Source organism: Buteo buteo, chromosome 13 (assembly GCF_964188355.1).
Source record: "Buteo buteo chromosome 13, bButBut1.hap1.1, whole genome shotgun sequence".
Classification (NCBI taxonomy): Eukaryota; Metazoa; Chordata; class Aves; order Accipitriformes; family Accipitridae; genus Buteo; species Buteo buteo.
Window position 1 is genome coordinate 29,740,295 of NC_134183.1, and position 23,461 is coordinate 29,763,755.

General features: G+C 34.8%; 1 protein-coding gene across 2 annotated transcripts in view; it reads left to right on the top strand.

The window, feature by feature from the left end:
• UNC13C (unc-13 homolog C) overlaps window positions 1–23,461 on the top strand; it is a 216,271-nt gene that overhangs the window by 44,479 nt on the left and 148,331 nt on the right. The window contains exons 4-6 of one of the 2 annotated variants that reach the window (XM_075045303.1): window positions 1,394–1,416; window positions 1,948–2,012; window positions 20,592–20,670. In XM_075045303.1, coding sequence (XP_074901404.1) covers window positions 1,394–1,416; window positions 1,948–2,012; window positions 20,592–20,670 — 167 coding nt within the window. The remainder of the gene's footprint in view (window positions 1–1,393; window positions 1,417–1,947; window positions 2,013–20,591; window positions 20,671–23,461) is intronic. The other variant, XM_075045302.1, reaches the window with a different exon arrangement.

Here is a 23,461-nt window from a genome sequence, read left to right on the forward strand (position 1 = left end):
ATACTCTTTCTAAAAGGATTGTTCACGATAGCTGTGAAACTAAAGCTAAGATCTGTAGTCAAGCATAAAAAAATGGCAAATTTTACGGTCTCGCAAAGGAGAGAAAGTTGCACAGTTGGATTTTTTGTGGATTCAAATTTGGTGTTGGGACTTTGCTATTAACTAGTAGCTTAATTGTCTTTAACCTTTTTGAATAATACAAAATCAGATATAATCTGACTGGTGAAACATGTTTTGAACAACTTATCTCCAGTTTCTATTCTGCCCATTCCTGTGCAGGTGCTTTGCTTTGATCACATAAGTAGCCTCTAAAATTAGTGGCACAATAGAGCCTTTTCTTTCCCTGGGTTGTCACTACTATACTGTATGCACCTTTACATTTGCCTTCACGTATTTTTCACGTATGTGAATGGGATATTTTCTTATAGATAAACCAGTTCAAAAATGAAATGTAGCATGTGTTTAAAGTGTAAATGATCATTTTGTAATGTATGTAATGTGGGATATCTCCAAACATCTTAAAAATACCTGAACTATTTAAAGGGCCTGTAGAACGTGTACTCCATTTGGGGAGGAAAAATGGAAAGATCAGTAAGGTGACAATTAAAGCAATGCAGTTTCATGTATGCACTGTACTATAAAGTGTCAAAAAAAAAAAAAAAGGCACACTGGTTGAATAGTATATAAAAACAATTTTAAATGTATGTGTATTTTAAAATTCACAAGACGATAAACAAGGTTAGCTTTTCCTGTCAGCAAATATATTCTGTCTGATAGTAAATGTGAATACATCACACTTTTGCATTAAGCAATTCTTTTTTATTTTTTATATCTATCTATCTATCTATCTATCTATCTCATATCTTATACTTCCACAATTGTAGTTCTTCAACTGGCATTTGGGGGGGAATTTCTGTCATTATATGAATAGCTGTGATAGAAAAGAATAGTTACAGTGCAGGGGTTTGGGGTTTATTTTATATCCTTAGTAGAAACACTTTCCTTTTCCTTGAAAATAAAGCATTATTTTTTTGAACACTGCAAGTATATTAAAATATATATTCAATAATATTAAAAATATATATTAAAAAAAACCCAAACCAAACCAAAAAACCTAAAAATCATATGAGATGGGATACAGTGTATAAATTATATGGTATCCACACAGTCCTGCATAAGTGGCAGGGGTTCTTATCTATTGAAGACATCTCTTTGCTTGTTTAAAATGTAGTGACAGTGGTCTTGCCACAATGATACAGCTAAGCACAGCTGTTACTTGGATTCTGCTGTGCATTAGGAGATTAAAACAGTGACAGTTTTTTATAGCATAAGATATTTTCTCAGAGACTGTTTTGTCTAACCTATATCCCCCTTCTTCCTAATTCTTTTTCAGATAGCGGTTCTGTGGATGAAAAGGTTTAAAATCACGTATTTACTATAGGGATCATGTATTTTGTTGATGTTTGTTTGTGACTTATTTGACCTGTTTGGTTCCTTCATTTTAGTTGTGATATCTGCATGTTTTTCCCAGCTTTCCACTCTTTTGTTCTCCTTTGTGTGTATTGCAAATGTGTTGCTTTTATAAACAGGATAACCCTCACTGTTGTGCTTATCATAATTGCCAACACAGGGGTCTGCTACTGTCAAACATGATATCTGGGATTTTTGCTTCTAATTATCATTTACATTGCATACACTATAGGAATTAAAGGACAACAATATTTGGGAAGCAATATCTTATCTTCCCATGGGTTCTTCCAGTGTGTTTCACTAAATGCTCGATGCTACCAAAATGTATTCCAAAGGAATAGTTACTCTAGCTTTGGCCTGGAGCTGACCCTGCTAAACATTTTCATATTAGGTGTTATATGTTTGATGCAGTTAAATTCTGTCCAAGATTTACTAAGAGCAACTGAGTAACTGTACTGTTTTTGGTCTTTATTAAAGGCTCGGATAGGAAGTGGAAGTTCCTTGGATACTTCCAAGCTTTATGCAGTCCAGGCATTTAGTGGGTAAGTACCAATATGACTGTGAATTTTGTTACTTACATCTGCAAATTAGTGTCATAGTGTTATAGTATTTTTTCTAAGTCTTGTTCCTATAAGAAATAGAATTATTTTAGGAGGAATATAGTCAGTTTCATTGTGTATGTTTTCTCCTTTTAATTTTTTTAAGTCCTTAATTTTTAAGAAATTAATACAACAATGTAGATGCACAGGTTAACTGGATGATAAATATTTTTACCTCTTTGCATACAAAATAAATGCCCTTTGAAGCTGTAGTTTGATTTTGTCTTCATTTTAGTAAATGTGTAGTAATACAATAATATTTGAAATCTAAAACATCAAGGGAAAAAGATCTTTCAGTTGCTGGGAGTGAATATGGCAGAAACCTGTACACTTTGTTTTGTTGTCTCCAGATGGAGTGATCTTAAATCCAGTTCTAGGGATTCCTTCCTTTGAGGAAAATCTCTCCTTCCTATTTTGAATACCTTTTTATTGTTCAGTCTCGAAAGGAAAAAAAGTAAAAGCTATTGGTAAAATTTATCAGTTATATTAGTTAGCTATTTAAAAGGGATATTATCCTCTTGCTGGTGCACTATATAAGCACTGTTTGCTATAGTTATGCTTTGTTACAAAGACAAGGTGATGAGATCAAATTATCTAATTTATCTTCCATCTTCTCATTTGTACATCTTAATGGCTGTACAACAGATTCTAGACACTATGAAGTTTTCCCATTTAGATTCCTCTGGGGTTTTTTTCCCCCTAAAAGGTACTAATGGTATTAATTTGCTTAATATAATTCACATGCTGCTGTGGAAGGTATAGTTAGGGTAACTTATTTCTAAACCTTTGTCCTGGTTTCAACTGGGATAGGGTTAACTGTCTTCCTAGTAGTTGGTACAGTGCTATGTTTTTGAGTTAGGTATGAGAATAATGTTGATAACACACTGATGTTTTCAGTTGTTGCTAAGTAGTGTTTAAACTAAAGTCAAAGATTTTTCAGCTTCTCATGCCCAGCCAGTGAGAAGGCTGGAGGGGCACAAGCAGTTGGGAGAGGACACAGCCAGGACACCTGACCCAAAATGGCCAATGGGGTATTCCATACCATGTGACATCACATCTAGTATATAAACTTGGGGGGAGTGGGGGCGGGGGGAATCATCCCTCAGGGACTAACTGGGTGTCAATCAGTGGGTGTTGAGCAATTGCACTGTGCATCATTTGTACATTCCAATCCTTTTATTATTACTGTTGTTGTTTTATTAGTGTTATTATCATTATTAGTTTCTTCTTTTCTGTTCTATTAGACTGTTCTTATCTCAACCCATGAGTTTTACTTCTTTTCACCCCCATCCCACTGGATGGGAGGGTCGGGGGAAGTGAGCGAGTGGCTGCGTGGTGCTTAGTTGCTGGCTGGGGTTAAACCATGAGAACATTAAATAAATTTAAGAGCATTGTCCATCTTTTCAGTGGCTTAGGTAGTTTCTGTATAGTTTGTCATACCTTGAAAGTGTTGTATTTCTTCCTTTTCCAGCTCATAGAAACTTCAGAGTTGCTGTAAAAGTGTGAGGCCATATGTGACATTGTGCAGGATTAGTTGCTGAATGCAACGTGAAACATTTTAAATATTGTGAGAGATAATTGATGTGGTTTTCTTACTAACATGCTCTTTGGCATTACAATAAAATTATAGTATACTTCTCTTGGCTTGCAAACCACACAATTGCTTTCGCTTTGATCAGTTGCATTTTTCTCATAAGGTCAAAAAAGTCAAAAGTATCTCAGTACTAAAATGATAAAAACTTTTTCCTTTTATATTGATTAGCACAATTTCTTACTATGCCAAAACAGCTAGTCCTTCTTTGAATGGGATTTTCCAAGTACTGTATCTCTCTATTTTAAAAATAGACCAATATAAGTGCTGTGAATTTTCTTTCCTGACTTCCAAATGCAAAACATTAGTATTTCTGTTTCAATTATATTGTTTGTCAACATGAAACTAGCACATCTGAAGCAACTTTGTTTCTCTTGATTAGGTTACTGATTTGAATACTTTTTCAGCAATGTATTAGCCACAAAAACATTTACTAAAACTCTCTATGCTCATGTTCACATTATTCTTCTAATGGAATCATGGAAGGCTTTTATCAGATCCATTGCAATTGTGCTAGCAAATTATGATAATAACATTTTGATTTGATGTATGACAATTTATATTTGGTGGCTTCTTTATTGAAAAAAATTAATGCATATCAGAACCAAAAGGCATGACAGAGGCAGCTTCTGATGGTTGCCTCAAATTCTCGTTGTCATATCTGTAAAGATGGTATATTCTTCTTTTCTCTTTTGTGCTATGCAATGTCAATTCATTTTTACTCATATGTTTTGATGGCCTCAGATTTGAGTAATTTATGATTTGATGCACCACTAATAGTAACGTACCTCACCACTGAGAAGCATGAATCTGATGTCTTAAAAACTACACAGTAAGTTGCGGTCTACTGAAACTAAGAACAATCGTACTCAGAAGCATTAGTGTGTAAGCCTGGTACAAAACTTTGGGGTTGTGTATTAAAAAAAAAAAAAAAAGCTGTTCATAACTGTCAGCAACTACTTTTGAGAAGTCTGGTGTATAGATCACTGCATGGTTTCCAGAACTAGTAGGAGAACAATGTTTAACATCAAAATGAATTCAAATTCTTGAAATACAGTGTAGAAATTGACATTCTCAGATACTTTTATAGATGCTGTTGAGTGCAGAATTGTATATTACATTCAATGCTGTATTCCTAGAATAAGAAGGAATGGGGTTTTTTTCTCTAGAAAAATCAGAAATCCGAAACTGAAAATAAAGCTAGTCCAAAACTGCCTTGGATTTATCATCTGTCACTTTAAATGGCCCAATTTTGATCACTGCATGTGGTTAGGCTTTCATTTGTTAAGCTAGAGAATTATTTCTTAACATAACCAAAATCTTAAGGAAAATTTTCCACTTATGTTTCTTCTTTTTTTCCTTATTTCCCCTTTTTTAAGTAACCTACTTCTTGTTGCTCCATTACCTTATATTGCTTGCACCCCATACGAGTAAGCTTAATAAGAGAGAGCTCATTCTGTCATATTATTTGCAATGTGCAAAACCAGAAAAGAAACAGTTTAACATCTAGTTGTTGTGTAATTTAGGAATAGCATTTTGTAAGCAGACTGTGTGAGTGTAGGCAATCAAGTATTGATATCTATGCATGCAGGAAGCTGCATTTGACCATACAGTTTTGTTGTATGCATTACTTTCCATAGCCAATTACTTAATTATGGTTTCCTAATAGGTGTAGGACTTAGAAAAGTAGTGTACAAGAGTGTATAGAATTCTTATTTATTGTGGGTTGCACACAAAAACCAATCTCATAGATGTAAGGAGGCCTTTTGCCACTGACAAGAACTATACAGACAGAAGTTGGTCTTTTTATGCCTTCTCTTCCAATCACAGGTGAATAAATTCAAATATTGAATCCTCTAAGAATAAGCTGTGTCAATCCCTTGCACAGACATCCTGTAACCACTGCATAGGACTACTTCAAATGACTGACAGTAGCTCAATACTAGCTCATGTTTTCAGCTCAAACCTTACTTCTTTTGCTGACAAAGTTTGGATTGGGCCTCTAATCCCTTTGCTGTCTGCAATATATTTGTGCAAGCCTCTGTTTCACTAGGCCTCCCTGAAAACAGTGATGCAATTTTCATTTAACTTCTCATTCAGCTGAAGAACCGTGACATCTCAATGGCTGCTGTGGCTCTGTTTTAATCACACTTTCCACTCTACTCCTGCATCCAAAAACTAATCCTAAATTCAGGGAGCCCTCAGCCTCTTCACTGCCAACATAACTGGCTGCAGCCTTAGCTATGACTCCTTTTCCCTCTTACTCTCCCCAAAAGGTGTTGCCCTTTGAAGTGAGGGGAGATTCTTTCCCTCACAACCCTTGATAACTTGCTTTATCTATATAGAAATACCTCAGTTGCCTCTTCTGCCTTACTCTTCCTTCTCTTTCATAGCACAGTGCTGTGAACCCACCTCACATGCACCAGCACATCCCAAGTCCATGGCACAGACTGCAACTCTTCATTCTCTGCAATGATCTCCACTTGGCTGCATGAAATGAGAGAAAAGCCAGGATGAGAAAGAAAAGGCAAAGACCAAATACAGTTTTCCTGGGGCTTCTCATGCTATTTCCCTGTTAAAAGACAAAAGCTCCACCTTTCCTGTTCTTTCCATGCCAGTATCGAACAATAAATTCTTCATTTTATTTTTCTTCTTAATTTTATTTTTCTTCTTCATTTTATTGAAGATGAGACGCTTTAGAAGTCATCCTTTCAATATTTTTAAAAAGTACATGGAAGTCAGCTGGGTTTTTCATCATGTATACGAATCTAGGGTAGTACAGTTTTACCAGAGACTTGCTTTGTATTAATTCACTACTTGCTTGATGGCAGTGATGTCAGGGACTGATAATTTTACCACATGGCCTAATCCATTCTGAAATTTGCTACTGGTACACAGATGGTGCTGGATGCAGATGATTACTCCTTTCCTTCAGTAGCATGTTCTCAATGGTAAAACAAATTTATTTTTCTTGGATTCTCTGACAAATTCAAATAGATGTTTGTTATGCAGAATATCTTCAGAAGCACACAAAAAATAGTCAATATTACAGGTTTTTTTCTTGCCTTGAATGATAACTTTTGTGCCTTTGACTTCATTACCTTCTATGTCAGGATGTTGTTGGGTTGTTATTGTTGGAGGTAGGGAGGGGAGTAGAGAATTTAATGTATAACCTGCATAACGTGAGCAGTTTTTCTATGGCTGTAGTGTTTAATGTTCCAAAGACTATACACAAAAGCTAATATTTCACTGTCAATACAGCATTGCTCAGTATGTTAGTGCTCGTAATGTAGCTGTTCTGGTTTTCAAAAAAATTAGATCTCACAATCTAGATCAGTCTATTAAACTACTTCCAGCTGATAGCCAACAATCTTTGCATAATTATGGTCCCCTTAAATGTTATTAGAAGGATTGAATTTGTTCTTGTACAGAGAATTTGTGCATAGGAGAACTTCCAGTTCATATCCCCAAAGTCGGGGCTGTTTCAGTCCAGATGCAAGAAAAAACACTAAATGTGCAGTTCTCCAAGAATAGGATTGAGATGTGTGTTTTCAGCACACATATATATTAGTGGAACTACATTTTTGCACTAGATCTCCAAGTGGATTCTCCTACTTCCACTTAAAACTGAAATGTATCTTCTCAGGCAGGAGTACATTTATTGTTTATCTATCTTTGAGATATGAGAGTTTGGTGGTTCAGCCTTTCCATGTCTCTACTGGATATTGTGCACCTTATTGTGCACCAATGCCCTTTTGCGCTGTTACCTTTCAGTTTTGTCTGTGTACTTGAAATGATTTTTTGTTTTAATTAGTTCTGTAATTTCTTTCCTTTTTATAGTGCTTCTAATTAAATATTTATATTGGGGAAAAACCCTAATTAACAGCATTTAAAAATGTTTAAAAAAGAATATAAAATGCTATACTTGCTCTACTACGAGGAGTAACATGAAAATAACTTGCCTACAGACCCCCCTCAGTTGCTACCCCCCCACCCCTCAATATATGCAGGAGTCCAGTGGCTGTTACTTTTATCCTTCTGTATGTGCCTCTGTCCACAGACTACTAGTCTTCAGCCTAAATGGCAGTGACCAGAATTTCTGATGTAGCTCTTCTTTAGAATATTACCTTGCTTATATGCTTTCCCTCTGACTCCCCACCAAACCTAAAACATATAAACACAGGCTTGTATCTGCTCCAACCTCCTTCATTCCAGCCTTTCATACTATTGGCTCCTCCCAAGTTTAAAATAATTGTCTTTGTTGTCCTTGTCATTGTCTCCCTTTGAACCACACCCCTCAGACAATCCTGACATCTCAAACAACTGCAAGGCCACCGATACCTGTTCCACCCAAACTGTTGCCAAAGCTGCTTTTCTGCCTTTTTCCTGTTAATCTTAAAAAAGAAATAAAGAGTCACTGTTTATCCCAAATTATGCAGAGACGCAGCTGCTGGACCCAGATGAATTCAAATTTTTTTAAAATGTTCACAAATCTCTCGTATACTGAGAATTCATATAGCCTTAGTGGAGTATAATAAGAGAACAGTTCTGAAAAATGAAAGCAGTGCTGCAGTTGTGGAAAGAAATATTCTTATTTTAAATTAAAAAAATTAAAATGTGGATTTGATGTTGGGGGGGGATGTTTGGGCTTGTTGGTTGTTTTGCTGGTTGATTTTTTTTTCTTTTCTTTTTTCCTCTTTCTCTTTCTTGTTGAGAACTATTTTCACTGTAACTAAGCTTAATCACATCAAGAATACAAGGAGAGTAATTAATGATGCTCCAGGGTCTACATAAGGTAGTGGAGAAGTAGGAAACAAGAGTATAGTTTTTATTCTAGAAAGATAATTCAACAGCATATTCATTCATGTCAAAATACAGAACACAAACTACAAAACAATACAAGCCTCAGTGTCCTGCAGGTAAAGCAACTGCTTCAGATCATTCCTTGGATTCTAGTTGACTGTTGCCATAAGGAACACATTAATTTCTCATGCAGAAAACAGGATTTATTATCATTTCACTAGATTCTTACAGAGAAGGATACCCTTTTATGATGAAAGCAACTGGAAACATCTTGCCTTGTGGTTTCTTCCTCTATCATTTATAAGCTAATCTGTTAAAATATCTACTGGCAATCAAAAGGCAATTGGAAGTGGATTTTGAACCATGCCAGCCTAGAATTACTATTAAACTTGTGGATGCTGAGTGCAAACAACATAAAGAGATTTTTAGAACATAGCTAACTAGAAACACTCTAGACACCAGACCATATCTAGCAGTTTTCCCAGTCGTCTTATTTCTCTACAGAACAGGCATTCTATCAGTATTACTGAAGTGAGAGAGTGCATTCAGATACTAATTTATTCCTAGTTTTTTGCGATTGAAATATTAGCCAATAACTAGTCTTAGCCTGGCTTCAAACTTCCCCCAGTTGACATACCTGTGATACTTGGAACCTCTCTTCAGCAGAGATTTTAATAAATGTGTTAGTCGTGTTTCAAGGTATTTGAAGACTAAAAGTAGCATGTTTGGGGTTTGTTTGTTTCTTTTCAGTAATGCTTCTACAGGTAATGACCAATATACCTCTAAATGGCGTTCATGTTTGGTTTTCCTCGCATTTTTTCAGTCTAGGTAAGAGTTCTTGTCTAGTTCAGCTGGAATTTAATTTTTTTCAAACAGCAAAATAAATTTTTTCAGCACAGTGTGCTGGTAGATTGGATGGCTGCTTTTCCATTCCCTGATCAAGCATTCTGTACTTCATCTGACAAGGTATGAGTAAAGAAATCACATCTTACTTTCCAGCAGTTTGTATACTGAGATTTCTAGACATTCTTCATTAAAATGACTCGTGATAATAATAAAGAAAAGTATGCTCACATTTGATTATAATAATAAAGAAAAAACATTCTGGAATGAGGAGGACAGCCCTGATTAACTGTGTCGTTGAGCTAAAAGTCACCTACTTTCATTCAGTATGTGATAGAGCTGTCTTAAATACATAAAGCAGGTAAAACTTACATTTCCTTTACATTAGCATTTTGTCCCAGTTATAGCAGCTAAAGACCAACAAGATACTTTAGTGGAATTAGTATAAACTCTCGGTATAAACAAATTTAAACTACACCGTAACAAGTAACAGCTATGAACCAAACAATCATATTTTCTATGGTAGAAACTGAAACCAGTAAAGGCATAAGTAGTCCTTAGAGTCTCAATTTTTTTCTGTGATCTTTACTATACACTTGATTGAATGCTGGGCAAAGAAGAGGCAGGAAGTATTATTGTCTTATATGAGTTCATCTGGTCATTGATTCATTGCACAAAAGAAAGTAGATAGTTTCCTTTATAAGCTGCAGTTTCAAAATTGCAGTTCTTTCCTGAAGTCTGGTTAGTTTCTTTAATGTCTTAAAAGTACTTGGGTGACTAAGTACCTATGTGTAAGAACTCTCTGACATTGTCATACTTCAGCAATTAAAAAAGTTGCAGACAAGTTGCAGAACCAGCTGGTAGAATACATAAACTTCTTGACAGTAGCTACAGTGTACTGCCCTAGTATTGTCAGAAGAGATGGTGAAGCTCATTTAAAACCAAAATATTTCATGTCATTAATATTTTGCAGATGATAATTGGAATGAGTTTTAGTATTGCTTTTTTTTTAATAACAAAATAGGCACTTCTTGACCATATATAACTTTTAAGCAAATATTTGTGATATTGTACAGATACACAGAGAAAAAAATCAGATCTAGATGTTTCTGCTAAGCTGAACTTGAGCTGGAAATGGTAGTGAAAAGACTTTACAGAGTAGAAAACTAAGCTATTTAAAGAGACAGAGGTGTGAGTTATGGCAAATTACTGAGCATAAATTACACCACTAATGTCATAATAAAATTTCTTTATATTATGTACTCATCTGTATTGATTCTGTCATTGTTGCTGTTCCCTCAAAAGCCATGTCCTTTTCTTTCTCTGGTAACATCATCAGCATTCTTAATTCAGATGTAACCTTTTCTCCCAGGAAAAGACTATTAGGCAGTCTTGAATTTAGATATTTTTTTTTTCCTTCCTATATGCTACTCCTTAGTCATCAGTAAAAGGAGTCCAGTAAGAACTCCATTTTAGTCATATTTTGTGTTACAGAGCAGAATAATAGATGGAAGTGATTTTATAGACATTGCTTGTCAGAAGTAGCTCTTTGTGGCATAAGAGTGCCTTATACATGTGATGAGTTGTATTCACTGCTGACGGAACTGCTCCTGAGTAACAAAGAGCCCTGAGAATCTGAGTTTCTGAGTTTATCTCTTAGTCTCTGTACATTTACTTTTCACAACCTCAGAAATGTTACTTCATTTCTTTCATGCTTTTGCTGAGATTTGTTGGTATGTCTGGAAGTTGTAATTTGGGTCTACCTTTATATTTATGTTCTTGAAAAGAAAAATCTGATATCAAAACCCTGCACCAAAGACTGTTTATGTGAAAATATGAAGGAAATGCATAAACAACCTATGAACCCCTTTCCTTTTCTTACAGAATAGTGCAGGTGTATCAGAAGGAGGTACGGGAGAAACAGATTATCTCCTAAATTTATAGGATAAGAGTTATGATAGTGCTTGGAAAGTGGTAATGCTCTTTAGGGTTAAAATAAACTTTCCTATACTCTAGGCAAGTGCTTTACCCACTCAACTAAGATATGAAAGGGATTACAATTTTTTATCTTGTAACTCGAAGGAACTCTACAAACAGAGAAACAGAGGGATGCCTTTGAGGATTTTAATGTGGCCAACAGGCATTTTGGGAATTTTCTGTGCAAAAATTTGTGTCAATGTGGACTTGATACATTAGAAGAATTAGATGAAAATCTAGAAGATTGTACTTTTAAAAAACGCATCCAAATTACACAAATAGTTCGAACTAGACTCTTATCTCTCCTTGTATATCTGTCAAACTTCAGCAATAACTTGAAGTTAGCAGAACTGCTTACTCCTTGCTTAGCTTTTCTAGAATTCCTGTTTGAAATTTTACAGGTCAAGAATGATGTGTCTAGATTTGCTCTGAGAGGTTCAAGACCCTTTTCACCTGCTTACTAGCTACTACCTATCCAATTACAGTTGTCCTCTTCCTTTTCAAGTTTTGTTCGTTTCTCTTGTTTCAGATCTGCTGTCTCTTTTGCTGATTTCTCTACTTCTTCCATTTTGTCCTTCCTCTCAAGTCTCAGATGAAGTGTGCTCTAGTTGTCATCCATACACATAAGGAACTCAGTCTCCAAGATTGAATTTTTTCTGCACTTTTCATATTGACTTAACTCTCCTTGTTTTATGTTTAACTGTCCTATGAAAGACTTTCTGATCCAGCATGTGGTGCAGAAATAAATTGTCTTGACTGTCATTGAAGAAGTTTTAATTTGGATGCTACTCAGACTCAAACATGTATAGGCTGGGAACAGTCAGTTATGTATTCCTGTGGATGTATTTCTAAATCCATGTGATATCACATCTGCAGAAATTATTAATTAATCAGAGGTGAAAATGTAGTAAAGCTGTTTGGCCATGATTCCATGATGATACAGCATGCTGAAAGTTCACAGCTACATAAATTTCTGGATTTAAAAGAGAAATTAAGGTTTGGGGAGGTGGGTGGGTTTAGGACACAGTGTTGCAACCTTCGTTAGTGTGTCACTGATGTTTTGGTATTGCTTTTAATCTGTTTTATCTCTTTCTGGTCTACGAGGTTTATAATCTTATTTTGATTAGATGTTATAATCCTATGACAATGACAACCAGAGAGATGCATATTGTCAAAGGTAAACTAAGTGTAGGATGTTATTACCTCATCTGGTTCTAGGAAGGTCTCCATCCTGTTTTTGCAAATGAATTTGTCTTGTAGGACTTCCTATCTCCACCTTATCAATTCTCCACAAGCTTTATGCAAATTGTTTTTTTTTCTTTCCCTTGTTGGTCTCTTTTCATTATGGCCACGTTGATATTAAGGAAGCTATTTAAATAGACATCAAGGATAGTAGAGGGAATTCTAAATGAGCCCTTGGTATTATAATATTGCAACAGTTCTGCTAAGGGAGCATTAATTTTGAGAACCACGTTCAGATTTTTCTCTTCCCCGTAAATGTTGAGACCAGATTTTCCTTCTAGACAATTTTTGCAGTACTGTGAATACTCTGTCTTCATTAGTGTTACTACTGACTTGCTCTGGTGTAAGGTGAAGAATATCAGCAAATGTACTTTTAATGCTGTTTTGCTGATGCTTGGTTTTTAATAACATTTTTTAGTTTGGGCACTAGGAAATAATTTTAGTGTTTTGGGGGGCTTTGTGGGTTTTTTTTAGTTTGGGAGGGGGGTGTTCCCAAAATATTGAAAAAAATATAGTGAAGGAAAAAATTTTACAAGTTGAAATGGTGGCACTTTGAGGCCACAGTGCCTGAGGCTAGCATAAAGTCATTTCAGTTGGCTAGCATCAGCTCCCTGTAATGTGACAAGAAGCATGATGGGAAAAAGAAATGAGGTCAGAACTTTTTTGCAAGCAACTTTATTTTTTCCAAAAGCTGAGATGGCCCCAGAGGCCTGTTAGAACAATTTAGAATATCTGTTGGTCTTCTTTGGCTTGCACCTTGGGATGGAGCATTCAACAGATTTGTAATCAGAAGGCAGAGGGAGAATCAAAGCTGTAGTCACAAAGCCTGTTTTGCTGCCTCAGCCAGTATCTGAGCATCGGTCAATATATCCTAATGTGTGATTAATTCATATCTTTACTATAGAAATATGATTAGCAAACATAATTTCAAAATTTTCATGACATTAATATGCATACTCATTTGAGCACACAATCTGTGCAAATTTGAGTGGATAACAGTCCTTTAGAATAGTTTAGTCTACCCCAAAATTTTCTGACAGCTTCTTGAATTGGCCAGGATAACAGGTTTTCTTCTATGGAGGAATTTGGCTCTTCTTTTTTTCATTTCTTAATATAGTATCTTTAGCTCATATTAAGATTCTTTTAATCCAACTTTCATTTTCAGAGAAAGTGCTAGGTATTTCTCTGGTGGCCTTTTAATATATTGAGGACCAGGAAAAGCTGTAAATCCAGTCCTATAATTACTTCTACAATGCTGGTATTTTCTCCCAGTATTCAAATACAATTTTAGATCTCCAGTTTCAGTTTTCCACTCAGCAAAATTTATGTATTGATACCCAAGCATGGATTTGTGGGTCTTCAGACAGTGTGGCTGTCTCATAATTATTTTCATTAACTTGCATCGTTCCATTTTTATGTTTTTACAAAAGCCACTGGCTACATTTTGTGATTATAATATGCAGCAATGATACATTTCTTCTTCCCTTCCTCACCCCCTAGTTCAATCTTCAAAAAATTAATCTCAATTTTCATGAGATCAGACCAGCATTATAAGTTATTAAAGCTGCCTAGGCATTTTATTTATCACATTTAACTACATAAATTTAATTATGCTATAAACCACACTCATCTAATCTGAAATATTATATAATCCTGAGAATTTCAAGAAAATGAAGTATCCCAGTATCCTAAAATGTATGTCCAGTACTGAGTGATTTAAAAAAACAAAACAGTGAAACCTCACCTCTTCATTTTTGTCATTATTTTCATCTGGAAATGAACTCACTTACACAGACCTTCAAGAGTGGCTATGATTCTTTCCAATTTTTTTATGCCTAGGAATTAAAAAAAGAAGAAAAAAGAAAAAAGCTCTTTATATTAAACAGTGAGATGTTTCATTTTTAATGACAAAAATACCAACATTTTTGCAATGATTTAGTTTGATCAAATACAGGTATTGTGACATAAAATTGATGCCTTTCATAAAATTATTAATGTTAAATATTTGTAGTATTACTATAACTTGAACTGTAATTTTCTAAGAACCACCAGTGAATAGGTACAGTGTCATAACTCTCAATTTGTAATTCAGTCTTCTAAAGCAGAGGACCGAATTAGGAGGAAAAAGGTTGGAAGTTTTTGAACAGTTAAATATATATCAAGTATACAGCAAAAAGTACCACACTGAGAATTACAGTTTCCAAATAGGGTATTGAATAGTTTAGTAGAACTGTCTGCTTAAATGGGCTGAAAGGAAAACAGCTGATCAAGTCCTCATCTTCAAAAAAATGGTACATATATATATACACATACATGCATACATATAGATAATCTGTCATGTTCTTCAGCATACAGGCTACCTACCAGTTACAGAACAGAAATTATTACATGTTTTAATACTGGGAGTTGCATCAGAATTGCTACACTAAACTGACAGTCGAGAAAAAAAAAATATCAGTTTTTATTGGAAGATATTGTTCTTATCAGAGTTCATTTTGAGTGTTTTTATTATAGCTTTCAAGTCCTGTGTTTGTCTGTAATAAAAAAGAAAATAATTTAAGTTGAATGAACTGTGTGGGCCTGATGAATGCTAGCGGGATCAGACTAAATAGGGTATTGTTGTTGCTGCTGTGACTAAGTGGAAATGATTTATTGTAATGTTTTAAAGCTATTAATGTGTCTTACTTTAACTTTCTTCAGCATCTTATTGACAGCCCAAATATTTGGGAATCTCTATGAAGAATTTTTCTTTATAACTGATGTACAGACAGGTGCAGTCCAAATTATATTAAAATGTCGTGTGACACCAGAAGTCAGCATAAGGCAGATCCAATTCTCTCTGGAAAATTGCATCAGAACTGCATTCTGCTTGCACTGAAGATGTATTTATGCTTTTCTCCCCTCCATATCCTGTTGGGGTTTGGGTGATGTTTTAAACTAATGAATTTACCAGCTCCCAGTTTAGCTACAAATAAATAAAAAAATCACTTCCCTAGCAGGTGAGTCCTGACTTGGTAACTCTAGAATATTTAGTTTTCTGTTGTCTAGTTGCTGGCAGAGGTGAAGTGAAGCTAACTGATTGTGTAGGGTGACAGCTTGTCTGTTTAAGGATTTGTGTGTGAACCTAACACGTCGCTGTATTCTGTACTATACCTAAAGACAGTCAAGGAAAATGGGTCCATACAAGCCCTACTCAAGACTGTGAAGCAGAATTGATCAACTGTACAGGAAAACTTCTTGCTGCTGTCCCAGCCAGCTTGTTCACACTACAGGCAGTTAGAGTATTTCAGGCATAGTGTATCATACATGCACTCAGCTCTCATTTGAGTATAGAGGAAAATTTCCTAATGGGCAAAAGATAAGAAATGTCATTTCACCAAAACTGGACAGTTCCAGAAAGTGTAGGAATATTTGTACCATTCCTTTTAAATGCCTTGCAGTAATTAGAATAATTAATGATTCTCATGTGATAAGTTTGTGTCTTTTATACGTTATTTTGTCCTTTTGCCTACAAATATCTTTTGGACCAACAGGCCTCTATGCTGTACAGGAAATCTTTACTGGGTCAGTCACAGTTGTTAACATATCTTTTACCCAATGCAGTGAATAGCTCAGAAATTATTAATCCACTGTAAGGCCACTGATATGAAGGCAGCTTGTGGTACTTCGTTCCTTACTGCACTGGTAAAAAATACCATGACCTATCACTGAAAGATGATAAAAAGAAGTAATTTCAAACTTAGCTCCTTTGTTAATCTACTACTTACTTTTTTTTAATGACCATGACAACTTTAATGTCAAAACTAAGTTCCTGTACAGAACTATTATAAATAATATCAACAATTTAGAGCAGGACCATTATGAAAGAACATTCTGAATTCTTTTCTAGTTAAAGGGTTTTCAACAAGAAGAATACTTAGTACTGTTGTCACATGTTTGTTAGTATTGAGGAATTTATTGATCTCTCTCTTTTAAAGACTGCAGGTTAAGCTTTAGTTATTCAAAATCTTGCAAATAATTCCCTTTTTACGTCAGGGTTTTTTCAGAACCTAGAACAAGGAATGCATTCTTCCCTTATACTGTTTTTATGTCTTTAATTAGGTTTGGTCAATATGGATCAAAATGAAACTGCAAACTGTTTTCTTAGAGCTCCAAAATTGCATTTAACTGTTGCAGAATAAGAACTTGTCTGTGAACCAATAGGTGATCATACAATAAAGTAGAACTTGGGCCTTGTCCTTTAGCTAAATTTAATATACATTCTGGGGAATATATAAAGGTATGTTTATTTCAAGTTTTTGCTTTGGAAACTAGTACCATAAGAGCAACTCACAGACTTAAAACAACTTTAAGTCCTTATAATAGGAAATTTTTATCTGTATTCAGAGAATTACCCACAATACAGCCCGTAAGTATAATGCCAATTAATGACATACAACTTAAGAAACTTCCTGCAAGAGCTTATCTATTAACAATAAAGTACCTCATAACTTGAAGATATCACAGAGAAAGAATACCCAAAGGCATTTTCACCTTACTCGACTTTTAAAAATCTTGAAATTTTTTTCTGTAGTCTCTCAAGAAAACAATATTTTGAATCAATTTATACCCTTATTCTTCATTTTATTCTGAGTGTGATCTGCGACTCAATCCTGCACAGTGCCAAGAGACGGAGTGCCATTTTGAAAAAAAGGGTTTGAGAATGTTTGGCATCTCTTGGGATCAAGCAATTTAATCCAACACCAAATGTCTGGTTTTTTTTAAAAAATAATATACAATTTAAGGATGAAAGCATCACTTCATTTCTGAGCCATGTTATGAGTGTAAAATATATCTATTTCCTTAGCAAGAGAAAGGGTGAAAATTCATTGTCAAACAGGATTTTCCTGAAGAACATCAATGCTTGAGGAGCTCAGAAGTTCTCCTACTAGGAAAGTTCTCCTACCAGCTATGTGAAACTAGTTGTTGCTTTGTGGTATGATAGTGAAATGTGATTTTATTTTTTTTTTTTTTCCTTTTTAACTAATGGAAAAAGGGATACAATTTATGGAAAAACTTTAATAGTTATAATCTATTTGGGGAAAAAAATTACATTTTTATCATTTAACTTTGGCACCATATGAAAAAGAATACTGAGTTATTAAGACAGAGGAAAGATCTTTGAAGTCTAAATGGTTGATGGTGTTGGGAGAGCTGGGCATGGGGCTTTTAGAACTTAATCTCAGTCCTATTTGAATTTGTGGAGAAAGACTCTTGACTCCACAGGGTTTTTTAAAGTTGAACCCATCAATTTTGGACATTGAATCTTGTGTATATCAGTGTAAATATTAGGAGATCTTTATCAAGGTCTTTGCGGGTGTGTTGAACTACAAGATTAAATGAATGTGTAGATGATCCTGAACGTTACATTTAATCTTTTAAAATCCATATAAGAAAATGTTCAAAGTGTCTTTGTTTATTACAAGATACAAGAAATGGATTTGTTCTTTATGTGGGATTTATCTGTGTGCCAACAGCTCCAAATGTATAATGTCTACCTTACTTTTGAGCTTTAATATTTGGCAGCTGTGATGAGTGCTTCATCACAGTAACCCAAACTGTGGGACTGGAGTGTGCAGCAGTATTTTCTGACTCATTATTTCTAGAATTAGCTTTAACAGTTAATTGTTCCCTTGATGCTAATTGATCTCCTGAATCCAAAGCACAGATTTCAGTGTTATCCGTTCCACAGTGCCTATTGGTTTTGTCCCAAATGTTTGTCTCCGCATTGTGGTTTTGTAAGTTTATTTTTTATGCCATTTTAGGGATTTGTCCCCTGCTATGTAAAAGTACTCTTTGACCTTAAGGATAGCTTCCCAAATTCCTTTTGCAATTTGTTCTACTTGGAGAGCTGCCTACTAAGTAGTCTGATAGCCCAGATTCATTTCATCACTCTTTTATGGTGTAACTGTGCTGGTGTCTCACATATCTTAGAGACAGGACTTTGGGCAAGAAAGCACCCCCATTTCTCTGCAGATCAGAAGCTGGACCTGTCTGTAGTACTGATACTGCCAAAGATAAAGTTTCACCAGAACTTCAAAGTATGAGAATTAATGAACAGATGGTGAACAAATGCCCCTAACAATATAGATGCCATTATGCCATTTTACCTTTCCTCTCTGATTTTAGTTCAGTTAAGGTTCACCCAAGCTGAACTTTTCAAGTCTGCTATCAAGCATGCTCCAAGAAAGTAAATTTGCTGCTCTGCATCTGTTGAAAGTAAAGCATGGAAATAATTATTGCCAGTCTGTTGCTGTGTCCATTTCTTCCAGAAGCCTGTGGCATAGTAAGGGGACCAAATAGAACCCCATTTTATTCCAAGTGAGAGATAAAAATTATTGTAGGCTTTGCCTTAAAAAAATAAAACAAACAAAAAAACCCAACAACAAACCAACAAAAAACCAAACAAACCCCAGTGACACAGAGGCTGACCAAAGGTCCATCTAGCCCAGCATCCTACTCCTCCTGATGGTGGCCAACAGCAGACACCTAGGAAATTGTCAGAAAAGAGTAAGCATAGCATAAGATGATATTTCCTTAGGATACTTTCCTAGCCTTCTAGTCTTCTAATACCTTGTAATTCAGAGATTGCTTAAACCAGAGCTGGTGTCCTTTTTTGTAACAACTATTAATGTATTTCACTTCTCTTAAATAATTTGGAGTTCTGATTTATGAGTTCTGTGGGCTTGTGTTGATTCATCTTGAAGATATTAGCAGTTGAGGTATCAGAATAGGGGGACACGTCTGTCTCTGAACTGCTTAGTCTGGCATTTTAGCATAACCCAGCATTGATTTCAGTTTATATCAATATGCCAGGCAGTAAATTGTGACAGCTGAGGTCTCTGATCCATAATTCCTTTTGGATTTAGCTGCAGCTGTTGAACTGTAACATCTATATCCAACGGGAATCATCAGCCAGAGTCTTGGCTTAATTAATATGTAATTTGTCAACTCTATAGTGGTGGGGGGTTGTAATCCTCAAGTCAGTAGAGGAGTATTTGGGACAAAGTACTGAGTCTTTGGAAGGAAGTGAAAATTCTGTCACTAATTTCAGTTAAATCTCTTTTCACACAATGATTGTGATGTGTATAAATAAAATGAGGGCTTTCAGATGATAAACTGTTTGCTGTGACGTGGTTTTTTTAATACATAGAGAGATAGAAATATAAGAACAATGGAAAAGGGTATTTGAAACAGTGCCAAACAGAAAGAGCATGAAGGGGAATATTTTGGGTCTTGAAAAAAATGGTATCCCAGCTTCTCCGAGAATCTCAAAGTATCTTTGAATTAGATCTGACAAGGTATATAGCAATTTTCCAACATCCACTGTGGAAAAAACTCAGGTGGATAATACCTGCGTTACCTATTCTGAAGAGTCAGGGAAAATGAGGCAGATTGTTACAAGATCAGTATGTATTCTTTTAAATCCTGTTGGTGTGTCAGCCTTTTATTGTTTGAAGAGGCTCCAAGTTGTTCTTTGCTGTTGTTTCCAAGTTGTATGTGAGATCTAATATGGGGTTTAAATGTGTGCTTAATGAAAAAGCTTAAACCAGGCAAGAGAAAATAATGATGGCCACCATAGAATTATCTTAAAACATGACAAGTTCTGTTTTCCACATTCACATGGACTCATATGAGAAGATGTGATTAAGTATTAAGTTTGTATCAGATTTATGACAGCAATGATATCCTGTACCATGTTGGGCTCCATCTCAAGTACTAGATATACAAGTCCTTTTGATGTAAAGCTACTGTTAGAACTTCTAAATCCATGATAAAAAGTTTCAGGAGGTATTAAGTAACCTTTCAATTACTCTTTGTTTTGGATGAATGCCAGGAGAAAAAGTCAGCCACACCAAGAACACTCTCGTTAATTTTTCATAAGAATTAGAACACTTACCTTCTTTAGCTGATAACTGGTAATTTTCATTTTAACTGTAAATATAGATATTATAAGCACTTCTTAAGGATGCAAACTTGTAAGCCCCAGGTCTTTATTTTTTTCTTTGACTTTTCATCTCCTACAGTGCTGGCCGTGGGCTGTATGGAATTGATAGCATGCCAGACCTGCGTAGAAAGAAATCTTTTCCCATTGTTCGAGATGTGGTAGGTAACTTCTGATGCCATGAAACTGTTGATTCATTTGTCAGTTGTCTAGATCTTTCTTGTAATTACTGTTGTGCATGTGAATGATTGTCAAAAATTGTTTTGTGGAGAGAAGTTATCTTGAGAGAATGGACTGAGGCCAGTAAAAGTCAATGATGCAGTTGTTATAATGTACTAGATAAATCTGAATATCTCATCAAATATTTAGATATTACTCGTGGAATCAAGTAATGTGCATTTCATGCAATAATAAACTACTCATTTTCATGTTGAATTAGCTTGTGAGGACAGCTGTTATTGAGTGTTTGGGATACCGATTGACTTGATTTATTATAATACTAAAAGAAGAAGGAAGTTCCTTTTAAAAAGCAACCCTGCTTCAGTATGAATGTTTTAAAGATTTATGCATACTTTTGGTACAAGATGAGGTATGTTATTTTAGCAGTCATTGTAGACAATAATAATAATCTAGGCAAATAAATTTCCAAAAGATGAAAAGAATGGCAGTTCTTTTCAGATTTATTCTGACTTGCAGTCTAAACAAGATTGAGTAGAATCTCTCTGCTATGTGCAATTTCAAATGCCATTCACATTTCAATTTTTCTTTTCCTGAAGTATAGAATTCATAATTCAATAAAATATATGTTTAGTCTCTGGTGGTGGTGAGCCCCCAAACCAATTTCTCATTGTAAAGAAATGATGGGGAGTCAGCCAAAGTAAATGGTTATTATAGTTGTCTTTAAAAGATCAATCTTTGCCAAGTTATTGCTCAATGTATCCTCAGTTACTCTGTTCAGTTACTCTACAGTGATATACTGTACTATCTGAATGGTCACAAAGAGAAAGCACAGCAACCATTTTAGAGTAGAATTCCTTCTGAAATCAATGAAAAGTTGCAATTTATGACATAGTAGAGCCTGCATTCATTGAAACCATCTTTTTGACAGTAGCCACTCCACTGTAAGTTATATTTTACACTACTATAATTTACAGCCATGTTGTGACACTTTTATGCATATTAAATAGTCCTTTGCTTTATTCTTAATTGTTAGAACTGTTTACAGACAGGTATAACTCAGAATGAGTTAAGACATTAGAATCTTAATATTAACTCTTCACTTTGAAAAACAATGATTATCAAAGTGAAACAAAAATGAAAATTCACATTTTGAATTGTGGAATAAAAATTTCATTTTATTATTCTAATATGTCAATGATTACTATGTAATGATTACTGCTTTACTGTCCAGTCATTGAAGGATAACTCCTCTTGAAGGAATTCTACCTTAAATAAGTGTAAGTTGCAGAGTTTTAAAACTGAAATTTATTCTGGAATTTAATCATTATAGACTTACAGTATAGCTCTTAACTATATGTTCTTTAAGTATATACTTCTTTAAAATAGTAAATTCTGTTACCTTTAAAATATAAATTATATTACAATTCAGTTCTGCAGCTGTAAACCTAAATCAATTTTACCAGCTCAAGAGGAACTTATTTCAGACTTAGTGTAGGTCATCTTCATCTCTGAAAGATTATTTGTATTCAAAGGTATGTGCATTTTAAGCAATCTCCTGTGAGCTCTGAGCTTGTAATAGGTTGATTCCAAAATGCCTCATTTAAATCAGTAACTTAATTCTCAAGTCCTTGTAAGATCTGATATGTTGTAAATGATCTTTTATTATGTTTACTTAGATTACTGTTTCAGAAAAATAGAAATAATATTGCTAGAAATGAGTGCTAGAATCTTTTGACACTGACTGAAATAGATACAATCTGATTTTTTTGTTGTTGCAATAATTCTGACAAATTATTAATATTCTTTATAATTTCTTCCCTATCTTGGATGGATTTTTCAGGCTATGGTAAGTGCTTTTGTACTGATAAATGTTATAAAATGTTCATAATAACTCTTAGTGATTTCATGAATGTCATAGTTTATGTGATGACCTTTTACTGGAAAATAGAAAAACTACTTTATGACCAAGAATTTAATCCTAAGTGAAGTTGTGCCTTATTATGTGAATGTCTTGTCCTGCATCATATATGCCAAAATTATTCAAAAAAGTTTATGTTAAAAAGTTATCTATGTATTCCAAATATCCTCTCTAATGATACAAGCAGATTGTTTAGGACCCAGTCATGATGCTTCCCTGTGGAACTGAACAGCCTTAGATACCTAGCTAATGAGAAGTTGAAAGTGTTCCCTACTTTTAAATCCTCTTGTATCAATGAACTAAATTCTTTGTTCTCTCTTGTAACAGGTGGATTTCCCAAAGCAAATAGAGACTCTTAGGTACTATAGTGTAATTTTTTCCTCATAACTAAATTAATGCGCCATGGAAATATTTTCTTTTTCCACCAACTTTGGCACTTGTAGAGGTCCCTCCCTATTTTCCTAGTCACTTTGTGCTTCCAGTTTCTCTCCATTAGTTTTCATGCTTTCAGCATGGTACCTCCATATAAGGCTTATCAAAATGATGTACATCTTTTTAAAATGGTATCTTTGACTCCCATTTGGTTCCATAAATTCACATTTTGAAAAATCCGGTCTTCAACAGCAGCCTTGCTAGTTCTTTCTCCTAAATCTCTGAGATGAGTTTTTTACTAATGCATTAGGACTCTCTACTTTCCCTGCTTGGTTTGTATTGAGTCATTAGAGAGGATAAGGCAGTCAAAATCCATCTACAGGAACAGTTCTTTGCTGCAGTCATGAGTTTCACTATGGGTCGTGAGAGTTGTAGTAGAATATACCTGGTATAGGAGGGTAAGACAATGAAAGGAGAAATGA